This window comes from Erigeron canadensis, chromosome 3 (assembly GCF_010389155.1).
Source record: "Erigeron canadensis isolate Cc75 chromosome 3, C_canadensis_v1, whole genome shotgun sequence".
Lineage (NCBI taxonomy): Eukaryota > Viridiplantae > Streptophyta > Magnoliopsida > Asterales > Asteraceae > Erigeron > Erigeron canadensis.
Genome location: NC_057763.1, coordinates 33,224,254 through 33,243,789, shown reverse-complemented (window position 1 = coordinate 33,243,789; position 19,536 = coordinate 33,224,254). Strand labels below are relative to the sequence as shown.

General features: G+C 37.1%; 1 protein-coding gene across 1 annotated transcript; it reads left to right on the top strand.

Moving 5' to 3' along the window:
* The first annotated feature begins 12,888 nt into the window (after nucleotides 1–12,888).
* Nucleotides 12,889–16,196, top strand: LOC122593139 (phytosulfokine receptor 2). The gene has a single exon (XM_043765499.1). It carries the CDS (start codon nucleotides 12,895–12,897, stop codon nucleotides 15,958–15,960), a length of 3,066 nt encoding a protein of 1,021 aa, XP_043621434.1. The 5' UTR covers nucleotides 12,889–12,894; the 3' UTR covers nucleotides 15,961–16,196.
* The last annotated feature ends 3,340 nt before the right edge of the window (nucleotides 16,197–19,536 follow it).

The window sequence follows — 19,536 nt, the reverse complement described above, 5'->3', positions numbered from 1 at the left end:
GTTGACAAATTTAATCTTTTCTTAAAATGATATTCACTATCATACCATGAACTAGTGATAATTACTTATAGACAAGTAACCGTTTTAAAATCACATACACATTCAACTGGTACCACCAGCGAAGAATCATATGCAACCAATATCAAAATTAATTAAATGAAAAGAATTAAAATCATCAAGATCATGGAACAACGATAATTGAATAAACCCTTTTTAATTAAAATTATAGCAATCACATTATCCGTCTCGTTTCATCAAGGTAGATGATTAAACAGTTAGCCACTCATGATCAATTCAAAATAATCAATGAAATAGAAAAGAAACATGATGTACCAATTGTTTGAAGAAAATTAATTGCAAGACAATAATGTAGATACGATCTAGATGGGTGCCCGTAATATCTTCGATGAATCCGCCTAAGTGAAACACTTGATTGGAGAAGGAAGAATCCCGATAGAGTAGCTCCTAGAAAGAGTTTGAATGCCTTGAAATTCGTGCCTAGGGTTTATATTTATACCCCTTGAAAAATAAGGCTTTAAGTCGGCCGTTGACTTTTGTTGACCAGCCTCCCACTGCGGCGCAGTGGGCTACAAGCCTCCACTGCGTCGCAGCCAAATATCTCTGTCCAAATCTTCACGTGCAAACTGGGTGACTGTGGCGCAGTGGGCTCGTGCACACCCCCACTGCGGCGCAATCATGCCCTATGACTTGTCTCCGTTGACTTGCTTGATCACTGCGGCGCAGTGATCCTCGATTACAACCACTGCTGCGCAGCCAAAACTCACTGTTCCAAATCGTTCGTGAATGTGTAAGCACTGCAGCGCAGTGGGCATGTGTACGCATCCACTGCGTCGCAGTCAACTTACATTAACCGATCTTTCATTTTTCAACTTTTAACTCGGAACTTTCATCCTTTCTCCTATAGGAATCAACTCTCGACATCATAAAACACTTCTAGGCCAATAAGTCTTCCAAAAATGCACCAAATGAACGCGTAACCTGTTTAGAGCCTGAAACCACTAACAAACACCATAAACGCGCCAAATGCACACGAAAACGACTTAAAACATATAAATAAATGGCCAATAATGATGTGGGTAATGGGTATAAATTAGTCACATCAAATCCCCCCACACTTGAGCATTGCTTGTCCTCAAGCAAATCCAAACTTAAAGTAAACATTCCTTGACAATCAAACTATCAAAACAAACGACAAGTTTCAAAAAGAAGCAATACCAAGCATGTCAAATGACAATAAGGCGGGTGAAGCAGTTTTAATCTTAAATGAAAACTCGAAATGTTTGACAATACCTGAACAATCCGTAAGCCACGATAATCAACTAAGCATAAATGAAAGATCCTACCAATATCATTCTACTCCAACAAACTTACTTTCGGTGTTGAATATATGAAGAATCACTCATAGCTGAGTCGTGATGTATACTCTTTTACCATAGGCTTGAACTAGGATCGTCACTTCACCATTACGGCGCAAGGATCAAGTACATCGTCAAAATAGGCATAAAGGGTAGTTGTATAGTTAAACTAAGGCTACGTATATGAATATGAACAAACGGGATATATGGATGTAGGTTAATGATGAGATGATAAAATGAAAAATATATGGTATATGTTAGAATGCACAATATAGTCTAATTAAACTCATACCATTGATTGCCAACAAACCACCAACCCTTAAGCTGCCATCCCGCGAACACACCTCCAAAGCACCAAGTAAACCCGACACCATTGTGGTGTATCAACTTCAAACAACTTACAATCAACCAAATCTTCCATAATATTACAACAAACTTTCTAGACATTTGAAAATGAGAAATACCTACTAGTAGCCCAAGTTCTTCTTCTTTCTTTTTATATATTTTTCTGTTTCTCAATTCTCTTTATTCTTTTTGAACCATTTTTACTCTACTAGTAAATATTCTCTTACAATGATAACATGTCTATAACTCTTCACTTTCTTTGTTTGAACAATACCAGAAAATCTTCAATAACTTAACCCGTTTACGTATTCTCATAGACAAAATTACTCTACAAATCAACCAATGAAATTCTCCCAAACCATCCAAACAACCATGACAATCAATGGCCCCCCAGATTAGACTATCGGTATAGTTAGGTGAAGTTTACATGTAACGGTAGATTTATACAAAGGTAAGGCTAGGTTAAATGGATGTATATGTGTATAAGATTTATCTAAGGTATACAAAGAAAAGGGAAGAAAATGTATATATACAAGTATATGTATGTGTGTAAGGTTGTAAAGGTGAAAAGGGATATACAAAAGAAAATTGAAAAGAAAGAAAGAAAAGGTATGGTCAAACCTAAATGCCAATTCGTCATCCAATGTACTCGTCACGATCACCAGGCCAAGTTCTAGAATCAACACATCACCGACATACTCTTATCAATGAAAGAACCCAGAAATGGCTTAAAAATACCTCAAACACGCACATCCTAGTGCAAGGCATCAAAATGAATACCCTTACTCCCGAATAAATCCAAGAGCCTAAGAGAGGGACGTATTTACGAAGCAAACAAGCCAAAACCGTCACCTGAACAACTATATATGAAATGATGAAATCTCACAATTTGGGTGTTTTGGGTATATATGAGCATGCAAGTAATGATATCAATCCCAAAGGACTAGCCAAATAACCGTTCAGAACACACTTCGCCAATTAAAAACTTTTTGTCAAGGAAAATTTTGGTAGTAAAATTGCTTAATACGTAATCAATTAAGTGTCAAAAGCAATTTACCACAAGGACAAGTTCAACTCAAGTTTAAAAATCATATCAACTTCTATTATCCCGCCAAATTGATAACACCAGTTTCAAACATGCACATCACAGTTAAGAGCTCAAAAGAGAAACTCAAACCTCTAGATAGAATCCAAAGGCCTACGAGAGGGACACATCAACAAAACCGATAGAAATCTCAATGACAAAACAACAAAAGCGATAAACCCGGTAGCTTAAACCTATTTGCCACCCCCCACACTTAAGATGGACAATGCCCTCAATGTCCATATTTGGTCAAACAAAGGTAAATAGGGGTAAGCGACATAGAAAAATAAAAGCACATACCGGAATGATGACACATTTCGTTTTGAAACAAGTTATCGACCCCGTGTTACAAATGGCACTTCCGAAATAGAAAGGACACTTTGGTGGGCGGGATAAACAGTTTGTGCCAAAACGGAAGGTGCGAGAGTAGCGTGTGCATCAAACATAGCAATACAAATAAGGTGCTGAACTTACTGCCAGCATATGCACACCATCACACAATCAACAAGCAAGGGGTTCCTCCCCACACTTGGGTGGAACTACAACCGTCAATACCTGCTTCGTAACACATCAACAATCAAGTCATAATAATAAGCACCATATCAAGCTATTGTTCTTGCAACCAACAAACAAACCTAAGAAAATAAAACCAAACAAGTTCAATGTTTCATCACCCCGTAGGGTGGATACTACAGAAATAAAGAGGAAAGAGAGAAATAGTATCAAGTACATTCATCCAAAAACAAACATGAATGAATAGCAGTTATCAACACATGATTCCATCCCACGGTGCCGGATGGGAATCACAACCTCTCTAGCATCATCAATCGTACTGGCGGGGACGCATGAAACTGGGCGGTGCAAAAAGATCTGTCACCCAGTTGCGGTCTTCATCCTGTCCCGAACCACCACCTCCATATCCTGTATCCGTCTGACCACCAGCATATTCGGACCCAGTAGCAGCATCAGCAAAACCCGAACCAGTACCTGCAAAGAAAGAAGGCATAGAAGTAGAAATGCCACCATCCCCACCCGTGTAACGCCTGAACTGGACCGGCCCCCTAGGAGATCCACCCAAATCATGAGGCCTAGGAACCAGCTGGTCTGGTGTGCAAAAGTACGAACCATCATCCTATCGATGTGGTGGAATAAAAACCGGTGGAGGGCTGAACTCTGGAACAAGATCAGGTAGAACCAAAGGAGTGCTAGTCATCTGAGAATGCCATAGAGGCTGATAATAGTCCACAACATAATTAGTACGAGCCTGCTGCGAACCCAACCATGACATCTCCCCATCCATCCTCCGCTGGTAAGCATCAAACGCACGGGCGCTAGACTGCTGCCCCTCATAAGACTGCTGCCCCTCATAAATCTGCTGCAGCTATGTACTCAAAGGAGTAAGATCAATATCAATATGGCCACGCCTCCTCTGTGGCTGTGGCTGTGGCTGCGCATCCTCCATATCCTCATCATCATCACCCTCCGATGGTGGTGATCCAATCTCTCCCGCATCTTCAGCGAGTCTATTAGGAATATTCCCTTCCTTCTTCCTGAGAATCCTCGCCATAAGCAAATCCTGACGAGTAAACTCAACCTGATACACTGGAATGGACAAATAGGTCTGATAAGCATCCGAATCGAAAATCCCCATATACTTGTAAATCCGAGTAATAAAGTGCCCCAACACAAGCTCTGAATCGGAATGATTACACATCCGATCCAACAAGACCATAGGAGGAAGAGCAAACTTCCGGGGAGAACCTTCCGTGAACAACTTCATCAACCATAAATCTAACATGTACGCTTTATCCCAATGTGACGACCTCTGAATGAATGAGGTCACCAAGATCCGATGCAACAAGCGCAATCTTACACTTTGAATCCTGTTCACACTAACATAACCTCCCGAAACCCATTCATCACCTCCCGAGATCCGAGACCAATACGCCTGAATAGACTCACCATCATCCAAATCTGCTTTTACACGATACCCCTTCCTCAACAACTCCCTAAAAACCGGGGTACCAAGCTCCTGCATAGTATACATGCCCACATATGCTCCAAACTCGGCTATTGAAGCCCTCCTTTGAACTCCCCCGCACATAAACATAACAATCCTTTCTTCGAAAATATCTTTAACTTTACTTAACTCTTTAGTCAATCTCAACGTGGAATAAAACTCCAAGCAAAGTTCCCGATAAACCGGCTCTCGATTCAAGAAAACATTATCCCAAATATTACAGTTGACAACTCTATTACCTACTCGCATTCCAAGCGAAAACCACTCCTTAAAATCATCCGCGAGCCCAAAGTATTGAATGTAAAATTGAGGCAAAAACTTTGGTGGGCACACTATGTGCCTAAAGATCTTGTACAACTAGTTCAAGTAATTGTTCTTGTAAGGCATTAGCAGATTTAGGTGCAAGTATCAATTTGATGCCTTACTCGGTTTGGAGTAAGTTGGCTTCCGGTATTTTGAGACCTACTCGTATGAGTATAAGACTAGCTGACCACTCTTTTCAGTATCCCATTGGGATTGCTGAGAACATGACTGTCCAAGTAGGTCATATAGTTTTTCTTGTTGATTTTGTGATCCTAGAAATGGAAGAAGACACTAAGGTACCCTTGATTTTAGGAAGACCATTCCTTAACACCGCGAATGCTATCATCCAGGTGAAAGATAAGGAAATTTCATTAGGTGTGGGTACGGATAGGATAGTGTTTAATGTTGAACGATCTATTAAGCATTCTTACTCGACTGATGAATCTGTTTTCAGGATTGAAGTAATTGATGATGCTTTGGATCAAGAATTTCAGGAATTCATGGAAACAGAAGTTGATGAGGAGCTCGTTTGCTTGGGGGCTGGAGACATTGGTGATGATGATTTGTTTGCAGAAGTGATGGCGCTTGATATGGATGAGACACCTCCAGAAAATGAGAGCTTTGAAAAGGTTGTTGCTGATGGAAGCTCAAGGGTGCCAAACTCGGTTGATGTACCCCCTACTGATCTGGAGCTCAAGCCATTGCCTTCCCACTTGGAGTATGCTTACTTGGCAGGTAAATCCTCTTTACCCGTTGTCATCTTGTCCGCACTTTCGAGTGACGAGAAGAATCTTCTTTTAGCCGTGCTTAGAGCTCATAAGCGGGATTTTGCTTGGAAAACCACCGACATTCCAGGTATTAGTCCTGATTTTTGCATGCATAAGATAGATTTTGTTGATGATGCTAAGCCCGTTGTCCAGAGACAAAGGAGGCTTAACCCGAATATGAAGGAGGTGGTTAAGAAAGAGGTGATTAAGCTTTTAGATGCAGGGATCATTTTTCCTATTGTTGATAGTTCTTGGGTAAGTCCCGTCCACTGTGTTCCCAAAAAGGGGGGCATGACGGTCATTGAAAATGAAAATAATGAACTTTTGGCCACTAGGATTGTCACGGGTTGGCGGGTTTGCATAGATTACCGTAAGTTGAATTATGCCACCCATAAGGATCATTTTCCCCTCCCATTTATTGATCAAATGTTGGAAAGACTTGCCGGAAATGCATACTTTTGTTTCTTGGATGGGTTCTCCGGGTATTTTCAAATACCCATCGACCCGAAAGACCAAGAAAAGACCACTTTTACATGTCCATTTGGTACCTTTGCTTACCGGTGAATGCCGTTTGGTTTGTGTAATGCCCCGGGCACCTTCCAAAGGTGCATGATAGCCATTTTCCAGGACATGCTTGAAACCTCAATGGAGGTTTTCATGGATGATTTCTCGGTTTTTGGGGATTCCTTTAGGTCTTGTTTGCATAACCTAGATAAGATGTTGACTAGGTGTGAAAAGGCTCGTCTAGTTTTGAATTGGGAAAAGTGTCACTTCATGGTAACCGAGGGGATTGTTCTAGGTCATAAGGTGTCTAGGGCCGGAATAGAAGTGGATAGGGCTAAGATTGATGTGATAGCCAAGTTACCCCCGCCTTCAAATGTGAAAGGGGTACGTAGTTTCCTTGGCCATGCTGGTTTCTACCTGAGATTCATTAAAGATTTCTCTAAGATCACTCGTCCGATGACCCACTTGTTAGAGAAGGACATCCCTTTTGTTTTAGATGAATCTTGTTTAAGTGCTTTTCAGGTATTGAAGGATAAGTTGACCAATTCTCCCATTATGGTTGGACCGGATTGGAATCTACCGTTTGAGCTGATGTATGACGCGAGTGACTATGTTGTTGGAGCGGTGCTTGGGCAAAGGGATGATAAGCATTTCAAGCCAATTTACTATGCTAGTAAAACTTTGAATCCCGCCCAGCAAAACTACACCACTACAGAGAAGGAGTTACTCGCGGTAGTCTTTGCATTTGATAAGTTTCGGTCATATCTTGTACTGAGTAAAACTGTTGTTTTCACTGACCACTCTGCTTTGAAGTATTTGTTTTCTAAGCAAGATGCAAAGACTAGACTGATTCGATGGATTCTATTGTTGCAAGAATTTGATATCGAAATCAAGGATAAGAAAGGTGCCGAAAACTTGGCAGCTGATCATTTGAGCCGGTTGGAGGACCCGAACCGGGAGGAGCTTCAGGATGGGGAAATTAAGGATCACTTCCCCGATGAATATTTGAATGTCATTTCTAGTTCTGATGAAGGTCCTTGGTTTGCTGACATTGCTAATTATTTGGTTGCAGGTGAAATACCAAGTGAATTCTCGGGTCAATAGAAGAAGAAGCTCATATCGGATGCTAAGCATTATTACTGGGATAACCCATATCTGTTTCGAATTTGTGCAGATGGTATGGTCAGGAGATGTGTTGCAGGAGCTGAGACTAGAGAGATTTTGGATGCTTGCCATTACGGGCCAACCGGAGGTCACTATGGTCCGTCAGTCACAGGTAGAAAGGTTTTTGATGCAAGTTTCTATTGGCCGACAATCTTCAAAGAGGCCCAAACGTTGGTTGAAACCTGTGACATTTGCCAGCGCCAAGGAAGCATCGCAAAAAGGGTTGAAATGCCACAACAAGGGATTCAGGTATGTGAAGTTTTCAATATTTGGGGCGTAGACTTCATGGGACCGTTCCCACCGTCTAACAAGTCCCAGTACATCCTAGTTGCTGTTGACTACGTGTCTAAGTGGGCTGAAGCCAAGGCTTTGCCTACAAACGATGCGCGGGTAGTCATAGATTTTTTAAAACAGTTGTTCAGTAGGTTTGGTTGCCCTAGAGCCTTAATTAGTGATTGTGGAACGCATTTTGCTAATCATCAATTAGATAAGGTTCTTAAACGTTATGGTGTTCATCATTACTTTTCAACTTCTTATCACCCACAGACCAGTGATCAAGTGGAAAACACCAACAGGGCTTTGAAAAGAATTTTGGAAAAAACGGTCGGGGATAACCCCAAGGTTTGGTCAAAAAAGTTAGATGACGCCTTGTGGGCATTTAGGACCGCTTTTAAGACGCCTATTGGCACGACGCCATATAAGTTGCTCTACGGTAAGAATTGTCATTTGCCGATTGAATTAGAGCATAAGGCGTATTGGGCTTTGAGAAACTTGAATTTGGACATGATGGAGGCCGGTGAACTTAGGTTGTTACAACTCCATGAGCTCGATGAGCTTAGATTGGGAGCTTATGAAAATTCCCGGCTTTACAAAGAAAAGACCAAAATTTATCATGACAAAAGGATTCGTAGGAAGGAATTTAAGGTTGGTGCAAAAGTGTTGTAGTTTTTGTCAAAGTTTAAAATTAAACAACCGAAATTGACTTCTAGGTGGATAGGTCCTTTTGTGATTAAACATGTGTATCCGTCCGGTTATGTCGAATTGTTTAAAAGGGATGGGAATGGGTCTTTTATTGTGAATGGTCATCGTTTGAAATTGTATGTGGAAGAAGAACAGGAGGAGGGGACGATTGAGGAGGTCCCCATTTTTGAATCAGAAACTTAGAAGTTGGTTGAGTCTAGCTCTAGACTCATAAATAAATTAAGCGCTTCTCGGGAGGCAACCCGTGTTTGACTTTGTTCATTTTCAAATTTTTTAGTTAGATTTAACTTGTTTTGTCAAGAAAAGTGCAGGTGCAAAATTTGAGGTGAAACTGATGAAGGTAAGTAAGTTAGAAAAAAAAAATTTGTAAGTAAAAAGGTTGGTTTCGGAACAGTAATATTTGGCTGCGCCGCAGTGGTCAAGGTAACTAGGCCACTGCGCCGCAATCATACCAATCGTAATGGGATTTTTGCCAAAACCTTCACTGCGCCGCAGTCCCCACCTTTTGTGTCCGAAGTGTTTTGTGACCCACTGCGCCGAAGCCCACTGCGTCGCAGTGGGCATGTTTGACTGGTCAAGGGGCTGGGTAATAAATTAAGGAAAGAAGATAAGTTTTTTTTATTTACCACAAAATTTCAAAACTTCCCTTTTCTCTCAAACAAAAGGAACGATCGGGTCCACTGCCCATGAGTGCGTAGTAGTGAGTTCTTTGGTAGTTTTAGTTTATAAATTTAAAGCTCGATTTTGCACATCAGACGCGTATGATGTAATCGTACAACGAAAGAGTACCGCACTAAGCGGATCTTAAATACCCTTTCTCACCATACCACCTCTTTATTGGAAAATACTGTCGAAGATAACCTATCAAGGCTCAAACTCGAGACCTTGGAATAAATATATAAAGTTGCCGATAATAAAATTGTTATTATGTTACAGTTACATATATAGACCATAAATATTATTATTTTATTTTTAATTAGTATATATCTACAAAATATAGATATAGACGTAAAACTAACTTATTGATTTATTTGTCTAATTAATTATTTAATCTTATATTATAAAATAGATTTATGACATCAGCGATTTTCTATTTAATAGAATAAAGAGAAGTGATTAGTCAATAAGCTATTAGATCAGCTGTTTTTTAATATATATATATATATATATATAAAGATAGGAATGTATAATGATGGTACATTTATCAAAATTAGTGATACGAATATCACTTTCCATTTATTTTAGGTGTGTCACCACTTAAAGTTCACATCTCAACACTATTACTATTATCATGGGTCTTGTCAACACTATTACTATTATCATGGGTCTTGATCTCTTCGTCGCATTGCACAAGTCGGCAGGTTTTTTTAGCTTATTTTCAAGCTTATTGGTTTATTTGAGATTGATTTCTCTTTGATAAGCCCCAAATTTATTGCTAATCTACAGACTCGTGGGCTTCTTTTGCAAATATAAAAATCTATGATGAACTCATAATTCCACAAATAAGCCATATAAATTGGGCTTTATTTTTAACTAACAGAATCTAACTCACTGTTCAAAAATGAAAAAAACAAATACAAATAATTAAGATAAGCTAAACCAAATACCATTATTGCTAAATAAGAATGTAAATTTTATAATTTTATTTTTAATACATTTTTAAAAATTGACTTTCGGAAGTATGTAAGAAAATTAAAAAAAAATATAACCTAGACATTTTTTAAAATTTTGTATTATATAAAAGATTATATACCACTGTTGAAAAAGAGATTTACGAAATGACCATTCTAACTTGAATGAATTAATTTATAACACGAGTCATATATCTTTTATACGATTGCAAGCATCACCTTTATATCAGTTACATTTATATTAACCTACACCATTCGACACCGTCACCACTATTAATAGTCGCCGTCATCACTACCCGTCGCTGATAACACCAAACAGACATTTTGTTATATTATACGGATATCGTGCTATTAAGAAAAAATAAAAAAAGGTACCCACAAATTTAAAACACATTTATTTTGAGAGGTAGGAATTATGATTTTGTATGGGAGTGTTTTGCGGCTCCAATAGTGATAGTAACATTTTTTGTGATGAGTCCAAGGAGACAAATACGGACAATAAAGTCAGATTGGAAAACAGACAGCGGAAAAGAAAGAAAATCTTGCCACAAATCCAAATGAAAGTCAAAACAAATCCTTCGTAATGTCAAGATCTAACAACTACTGTACTCACTCCTCACATTTCTATTTTTCTTTCTTTCACTTTATATATTACAGTTCCCCTGCACCCCTTTTACCTTTCTTCACCCTTTGTTCATAAAATTACACGTTTTTTTTTATATAAACCAGAAGTGGGTCTGCGTAAATGTGTAATATATGACAGCCGAATGTGTTTCAAGTTATTTAAAGATGTCATATGACTGGCATAGTGGCATCCATAATAGTAAAATTGAAAAGCTTTTTTGCCAAAATATGTATAGGGAAAATATTAAATGCTGTAAATAACATCAATTCTCTTCTCACAAACATTCTCCTGTTTGTCACATATTAAATCAATAATCATTCCTCCCCTCTGAATGTGAGTGCAACAACAGCTGTCTAATTGCTGTTAACATCATATTAAACATCCCATATGTATAATAGTGTGTAAAAAGTTTTCTAAAAAAAACTTTCCACCCCAATGGTAAAAAGATTTTTGAAAGCTAAAAGTTACATAAAATATACTTTTAAGATGAAAGAGAAAATGAAAAACTTATTATTTACTAACCTATTGACTATTTCTTTAACCTATATTTGTTATAATAAAAAACCTCTTACATACTCTTCATATTTTGCCAAAAAAGTTTTTCATATTTTACCATTGGAGATGCTTTAAGTTTGAAGATGACGACGTCATATGTTTGTAATAATTGTTTAACAGAAAGACTTATATGAATAGTGTAATTCTTGATGAGTAGTATAAGTATTGGCGGTGGATAGTGTAGGTTATTAATATAAAAGTAAAGAGTAATTATTTTAAGAACTCAGATATAGATATTGTGAACAAATTTCATTAGGTGTATACTAAGTATTCAATAGGCTCATAAATAACGTTAGTTATATTATTAACGATATTTTGAGTATTTCAAAGGTAATAAAGTTGAAAGGGAAATGTGAGTTTGTTTAATCTCTACTACATTATAAAGTATTTGTTCTTGTCAAAATTTTTTCAAATTTTCAACTTTTCATCCAATCATTTTCATCTCTCTTCTCACATTTAAATTACTCATTTTTTTTCTTCATCTTTCATAAATCATTTTATTTTTCTAATTTATTCAAAATCTTTTATATCGGAAACCGTACATCGATAAATTATAAAAATTATATTGGTGTTCATAAAATTTCATGTTCTTTCATTAGAGAGCTTATTCGATATACTTTCGACGAATTTTTAAATCCGAGGACGGAGCCGTACGGTTAAGGCATTTGACTATTACACTCTATAACCTATCACCTCCTATGACCTGTCATACTCTATGATCAATCACCCTTACCATCTCACCGTCATAACGCGCGAATACTTTTTTTCGTATATAAAAAAATCTGATTTATACATCTTAATCAAGATATTTTATGATCATTTCATTAATATTCAAAGTGTTTATTTAATAAAGTTTAAACACGACTGAATATATAAACGCCTAATCCTAACCAATAGCTCATGGTTTAACACTCTTTCTATATGTAACCCCAAATGAAGAAAAAAGGCGACACCTTTTCTTATACTCCGTAGTATCAAGTTTGAAATGCTCACCACTTGTTTGATAGTATATAAAATAAAATAAAAAGCCAACACATTATTATTACTGTTGTCTACTTTTGTTCCTTCATTTACAAGTTGATTCAAACACTCTTTTTAAGTCTTAAGAGGTACTATTAATTTTACTCTCTTTTTGACATATTCATCACTTTGTTTTTGTGGGTTGTTTTTTCAAGAATCATTTAAAGCCCCTACCTTTCATTCATGTGTCATTGAGTGTTTCTTGGGTTGCTTCAATTACAAGGTTTTCTTTAATCTTTACTCTTTAGTCTTTCAGTTTCAATCCCTTTTTTCCTGTTCTTGAGGTTTTGGGGATTTGGGTTCTCTCTATTTGATCACCATTATATGCATTTTGTCTTTCTTATTAGGGTTTTGCAGCTTTACATTTCATCCCCCTTTTAGTCTGCATTTTGCAGTTTGATCTTATAGTATAGAAATTTGGTAACTTTTTAGGCTTCTCATTTGTTGCTAATTTTGGAAGTTTGTAAAGATTAGGGATGTATTTATCTTGTAATTTAGCAATTGGGTATTGTTAAGAAAATGGGTTTTATCAATTGGGTATTTTTGTTTGGTTTTCTTTTGAGCTCATTTTTGAGTGTTGAATCAACCTTAGGCCAAACTTGTCATCCAGATGATTTGTTAGCTTTAAAGGAATTTGCTGCAAGTTTCAAAAATGAGTCAGTACTTACATCTTGGTCAAGTGATGGCAATTGTTGTCATTGGGATGGTGTTATTTGTGAAAGTGAGGCCAAAAATATGTCAAAAGTGTCAACTAGAGTGACAATGTTGAGGTTGTCTGCAAAAGGTCTAAAGGGAGTCATTTCGAGTTCGATATCTCGTTTAGAGAATTTGAAGTCTCTTGATTTTTCCTTTAATGAATTAAAAGGAGAATTGCCAAAAAATTTGTCAAATTTGAAAAATCTTGAATTTTTCAATGTGTCAAATAATTATCTGAGTGGGGAGTTGTTAGGGGTTGGGGAATTCCCCAATCTGATTGCATTCAACTTGAGCAACAATTCGTTTTCGGGTGAATTTAATTCACAAATTTGCTCCAAGAACCTTCAGTTTCTTGATTTATCAATGAATCATCTTACTGGCAATCTTGAAGGCTTTAAGAACTGTGGCAAGTCTATTCAAGAACTGCGTCTTGATTCGAATTCATTTACGGGTGATCTCCCTGAGTTTGTGTACTCATTTTCATCCCTGAAACATCTGTCTCTTGCTTCCAACAACTTCTCGGGCCAGCTAAGCACGAAACTCAGTAAGCTTTCGAATCTCGAATCATTAGTTATATCTGGGAATCAATTTGTTGGTCCACTGCCTAATGTATTTGGGAACTTAACACATTTAGAACAGCTTAATGCACACTCAAATTCATTCTTAGGAGAATTACCTTCCACTATAGAAGCATGCTCTAGGCTAAAGATACTTGATCTTCGTAACAATTCGTTATCGGGTACCTTAGGTATCGATTTCTCCAAGTTGACTAATTTGTGCATCCTTGATTTTGGTAGTAATCATTTTAATGGTTTATTGCCAAGCTCACTTTCTAAGTGCCATGATCTGAGAATCTTGAACCTTGCCAAAAACAAATTATATGGTGAAGTTCCTGTTAGCTACACAAACCTTTCCAACCTTTCGTATCTTTCTTTTTCTGGCAATGGGATCACTAATTTACCACATGCTATATCGGTTTTACAAAAGTGCAAGAATCTCAGCACTCTTATTCTCACCAAAAACTTCCATGGGGAAGAACTTCCTGTCAGTGTGAACGGGTTTGACCAATTAATGGTCTTGGCAATTGCAAATTGTGCTCTGAAAGGTCAAATCCCAAATTGGTTACTTGGTTGTCCAAAACTAGAAGTTCTCGACTTGTCTTGGAATCACTTGGACGGTGCCATCCCTTCTTGGATTGGTCAAATGGAGAGGCTCTTTTACTTGGATATCTCGAACAATTCACTTAGTGGTCCACTACCTAAAAGTTTGACCGAATTGAAGAGCCTCGTTTCTTTGAACTTTAGTTCTTCAATTCTTGGATCAGCTACTGGAATCCCATTGTACGTCAAGAGAAATGATAGTGTTAAAGGTCTTCAGTACAATCAAGTTTTGAGCTTTCCTCCATCACTATATCTCAGCCACAACAAAATAAATGGGACGATTTTACCAGAAGTTGGGAAGTTAATACAGCTTCATGTGTTAGATTTAAGCAACAACAACTTGTCTGGGACAATCCCGAGCACGATTTCAGAGATGGGAAACTTAGAAGTTCTTGATTTGTCATCAAACAATCTTCATGGATCGATCCCAGCTTCACTGAACAAGCTCTCCTTTCTTTCAATGTTCCGTGTTGCTAATAATCACTTGGAGGGTCCTATCCCTACAGGAACTCAGTTCTCAGGATTCCCGAGCTCGAGTTTTGAAGGAAATTCTGGACTTTGTGGGGAATCCCTTTCTCCTTGCAGTGTGAATACAGTTCCACCTATACGATCCAATTCCAGTAGAAAATTGGGACGGAACAGTATATTTGGAATCGTACTTGGTGTTGGAGCTGGAATTGCAATTTTGCTAACAATCATAATCATAAAAATGTCGAGAAGGAAACATGGGCAACTAATTGGGGATTTGGAGGATGAGACTGATAACAGGACAAATGGATTGTCTGGTGTGTTTAATGCTTCAAAGCTGGTTCTTTTCCCGACATCTGGTTGCAAGGATCTCACGGTTACAGACGTAGTAGAAGCAACGAATAATTTCAGTCAATCTAACATAATTGGATGCGGTGGATTCGGCCTCGTTTACAAAGCCAATCTTCCAAATGGGTCAAAAGCAGCTATCAAGAGACTCTCAGGTGATTGTGGGCAAATGGACCGAGAATTTCATGCTGAAGTAGAAGCCCTTTCGAGAGCCCAACACAAGAACCTGGTTTCGCTTAAAGGGTATTGCAAGTATGGCAATGACAGACTATTGATCTACTCTTACATGGAAAACGGAAGTTTGGATTATTGGCTGCATGAACGGGTTGATGAAGAACCACCATTGAAATGGCGAACAAGGTTGAAGATAGCAAAAGGAGCTGCGCAGGGATTAGCATATTTACATAATGAGTCCAAAATAATCCACCGTGACATCAAAACAAGCAATATCCTACTTGATGAGAGATTCAAGGCTCATTTAGCTGATTTTGGGCTCTCAAGATTGTTATGCCCATATGACACACATGTAACTACTGATTTAGTAGGAACGTTGGGGTACATTCCACCCGAATACGGTCAGACACTTTCTGCAACTTTTAAGGGTGATGTTTACAGCTTTGGTGTTGTTCTTCTTGAACTCATTACAGCCAGACGACCAGTTGAAGTTGGTAAGGGGAAGAACTGCAGGGATTTGGTTTCATGGGTGTTCCAGATGAAACTCGAAAGTAGATATGCTGAAATATTTGATTTATTGATATGGGATAAAAGTTGTGAGACTCAAATGCTGGAAGTTTTGGGCATAGCTTGCAAATGTTTGGATCAGGATCCTAGAAGGAGACCTTCGATTGACCAGGTTGTGTTATGGCTCGATGGGGTTGCAGAACTAGGCCATAACCATAGCCGCAGCAGGTGATTTCAGAAGAAAGTTTCCGTTGAATGTTAGTTTCAGGTATCAAGTATCAAGTGTAAAGTAATAATTATAGAAGTCTTTCATTGAAGTTATATTAAGTTCATTATATAGTTGTTTTCTTGTTATATAGACTGGTTTATTTGCTGCTAGATGTAATATAGCCTATAATGTTCTTTTGTTGTTCTGTATCATCTTGTAAAGAGCATCTTTTAAGTGAAATACTAATGTCTTATCTGTTATCTTCTCAGTTATATATTGACGTCTCATCTGTTATTAGCCAGATAGTTCATTCAAAAGTCTTTGAACGTTCGAATTGTTATTGAGGTTAACTCGGTTACTTTTAATTCCGAAAGACTAGCATTTCCGTTGACCATACATTTTAAATGGTTCTATTGAAATGCAAACATCTGATTTCCCCGCACTAGGAACATGATCGTAATGTTGATCTTGTTCCCCAGGTCAAGAATAAAGGATTTGAATGTTCTTGGAATGTTCTGCCAAGAGATGTTTGGTGAAGGTTGATGGTCCATAGCTACTGGTTTGGTTGTGCCAGTGGATGTAGGTCGACCACTCGACCACAAGGATCATCGTAACCACCTAATTCATTGTGTTCAGCCTAGTGATTTTTTATTTATATTTTCTTTATGTATCAGCATTCTGCCTTACTAAACCCAGTTATTCCAGCTAATTGTGTGTCGTATTCAACTCTACAGAGCTCCATAATTGTATCATTTTGGATAAACTGAATCACTCAACCCAAAAGTAAGGTTACGTTGCAGTTAACCATAATGGACCACTCACCACACAAACATATATTAGACAAATTTATATTGAAACTAAAGTTTGTACGAGAAAGTAAACACCAAAAGAGCGACCCCAACCAAGGTCCATATTTTAGACTAGTTTGTATGACACACCTAAATGTCGATAGCGGCTACGATGGATGCGAGTATGGTGATCAAAATGTGGATTGGCCTGTAAAAACCGAAGAACCGGATTGTTAAAAGACCGAACTCATATAACCGGTCCGGTCCGATCCATGGGCTTTATTTTTCTTGAAAACCGGTTCTCGTGTCGGGTTTAGATGGTTTATGAATTTTTGTTTGTTTTAATTAGAATAAAGTCTATTAAAAGAGTGAATGATGGGCAAGTACTTAATTGTGTCAAGAAGAGTATTGGTATTTTTTAATTTTCTTGTAATGTTATAAAACTTTATGCAAGCAAATTGATAAGACAACCGAATATTTGGGTTTTTTCGGCATGCAAATCCTACAACGTATATCATATTGGCTGGATGGATTGGTCATGGACATGAGGTAAACCGATTTCCTCAATTATTCGGTTGGAGAAAGTCAAGTTGGCAACGAAATCTCGTACATCTATAATCAACGTTATTCATAAATCATAATTGTAACTTTCAACCTCCCCTGACCCCTGCATACATATAGATACATGTAATATTTTTATATAAATCTTTGTTTTAAAAACTAAATCAATATAATTCTTTCTATTAGTCTCTCACACTTAAACGATCGACCCTATATATAAATGTGAAATCTCACTTCACCACAATTACTCTTTTAAATAACTTAATAAAAAAGAAAGTGTATACAATATTCTATTAAGATTAAGATTAAGAATATAAACAATCAATCAAGTTTTACTTATATCTAATAATATTAATAATTATATTACGTCATAATTAAGCCCAAGTTAAGTGCACATAAAGATGAAGGTGCAGCCACGTACACCATTGCCACGTAGCAACAACGTGTCATCATTTGAATGCTGATACAGACCAAACCTTGCCAGCAATAATCTACAGTATAACTTTTATGTATGCACATTTTTATTTTTATATAGATAGAACCACGTACTCGATCACCAATTCACCATACCAACTAAAGAACCATCATATATCTACACATATATCGTACGTAGGTGCCCATTCCAGTTAGAGCAGCAATAATAATGTACGGAAAGCACATAAAGTTCTTGGCCATTAACATTCACAGAAATGTTGTTCAACAATCTACCACTAAGTTCCGGCTTTATCCCTCTAATTGTTTTTTCTCTACCGTCTCCACCCAACCTAAAAAGGTACATGGTAAAATTATCAATTAGATAAAAGTATTTACATGGTATTACGAAAGATTGTTACTTTGTTGGTAAAATTATCAATTAGAATAAAATAAAATATTTGACTAATACGTATGTGTAAATTAAAAATCTGAATTCATTTACTGTTTGACAAGTAATAAAATGATAAATCTTATTTAGTGGCTTTACATAAGTTAAGCTTTTAAAGTTACGCCATTATATATGTTTTTCTATTTGTTTGGTACCACTTTTGTAGTTGTTTGTGTATTAAATAGAAGTTCAATTAAAGCTAAATGTGTTCATTTTAACCGAGCGAATATTGACATGTAAGATTTAAGATTAATGAGATCTATCATATGAGATTGGGTATTTTAAAACAAGTATTAAAGTAAGATAAATAAGATTAGATCTTGATCTTTTGTTGATGTACGAAGATTCACGAAGAAATTGATACTCTGTTATTTTTATTTTTATGATGCACAATGATTTTCAGTGAAAGAAAAACTTATTAGTTTATTTATTTTACTTTAATAGTTGTTTATTTTACTTAAAAACTCTATCATATTTGTATATAATTAATGCTAAATGTACAAACCAATTACGAACAACATCTACAAACTCATGTGGCAAAGTAAATGAACCAATCAAATGTAAAACTATTTTTTTCTTCATGTTATTAAATGCACAATCTGTGACTACGTTTTTCCATTGGGTCACTCATGAATTTGTATAACAGTAGAAATGTGTTTGTAATTAGTTTGTCATTATAACATTGCTCTTAAATAACTTCGTTTTGATCTGCTCGCAAAATGTACACCTCACTTTATGTATCCTTCCATTGCACCATTGTGTAGATTAAATGCATGCATGTCTGTCTAGATAAATTTTGTTTAGGATATACTAATATCATCTTAACTTAATTTGATAATTTTTATGACGATGAAATTATATAGGAGTCGAATTTAGTGGATGACATCAGAAGTTCCGCATCAGGAATGCCACCATCACCACCGTTGCCACCCATAGATGACCGTGTCAACGTGGTGAGAACATCTACAACAACACAATCTTCTCCTTCAACTTTTACCGATAGCAAAAGGGATGACAACAATGATTACAACAATAATAATGGTGGTGACATGTCGAGTTATGTGGCTGACACGGCAAAGCAAGGAGTGGTGAAAGCTATGGAAACGGGGTTAGAAATAGGAGAAATGGCTAAAAAAACATTGGATAACATTTGGGATGCTTCTAAGGACACTACTCATGCGATTAAAGACGCGGTTGCTGGTGACGATAAGGCGAATAATGACGTCCCTCCAACGGATAAATTTGTTGATGATTTGAGGCAGCATGCCCATGGTTATGATTTAAGGAAGAAATAAAGGTAGGGCAGGGGAAGCTTTGATTATTTGGAAGTAGAAATTGAATAGGAATGAAGATTATCTAGTAACAAAAGCTACTTTGAATTGTGTTATG

Bases quoted from the DNA above. Each gene is read 5' to 3' on its own strand.
- LOC122593139 (XM_043765499.1), top strand. From the start codon at position 12,895: ATGGGTTTTATCAATTGGGTATTTTTGTTTGGTTTTCTTTTGAGCTCA.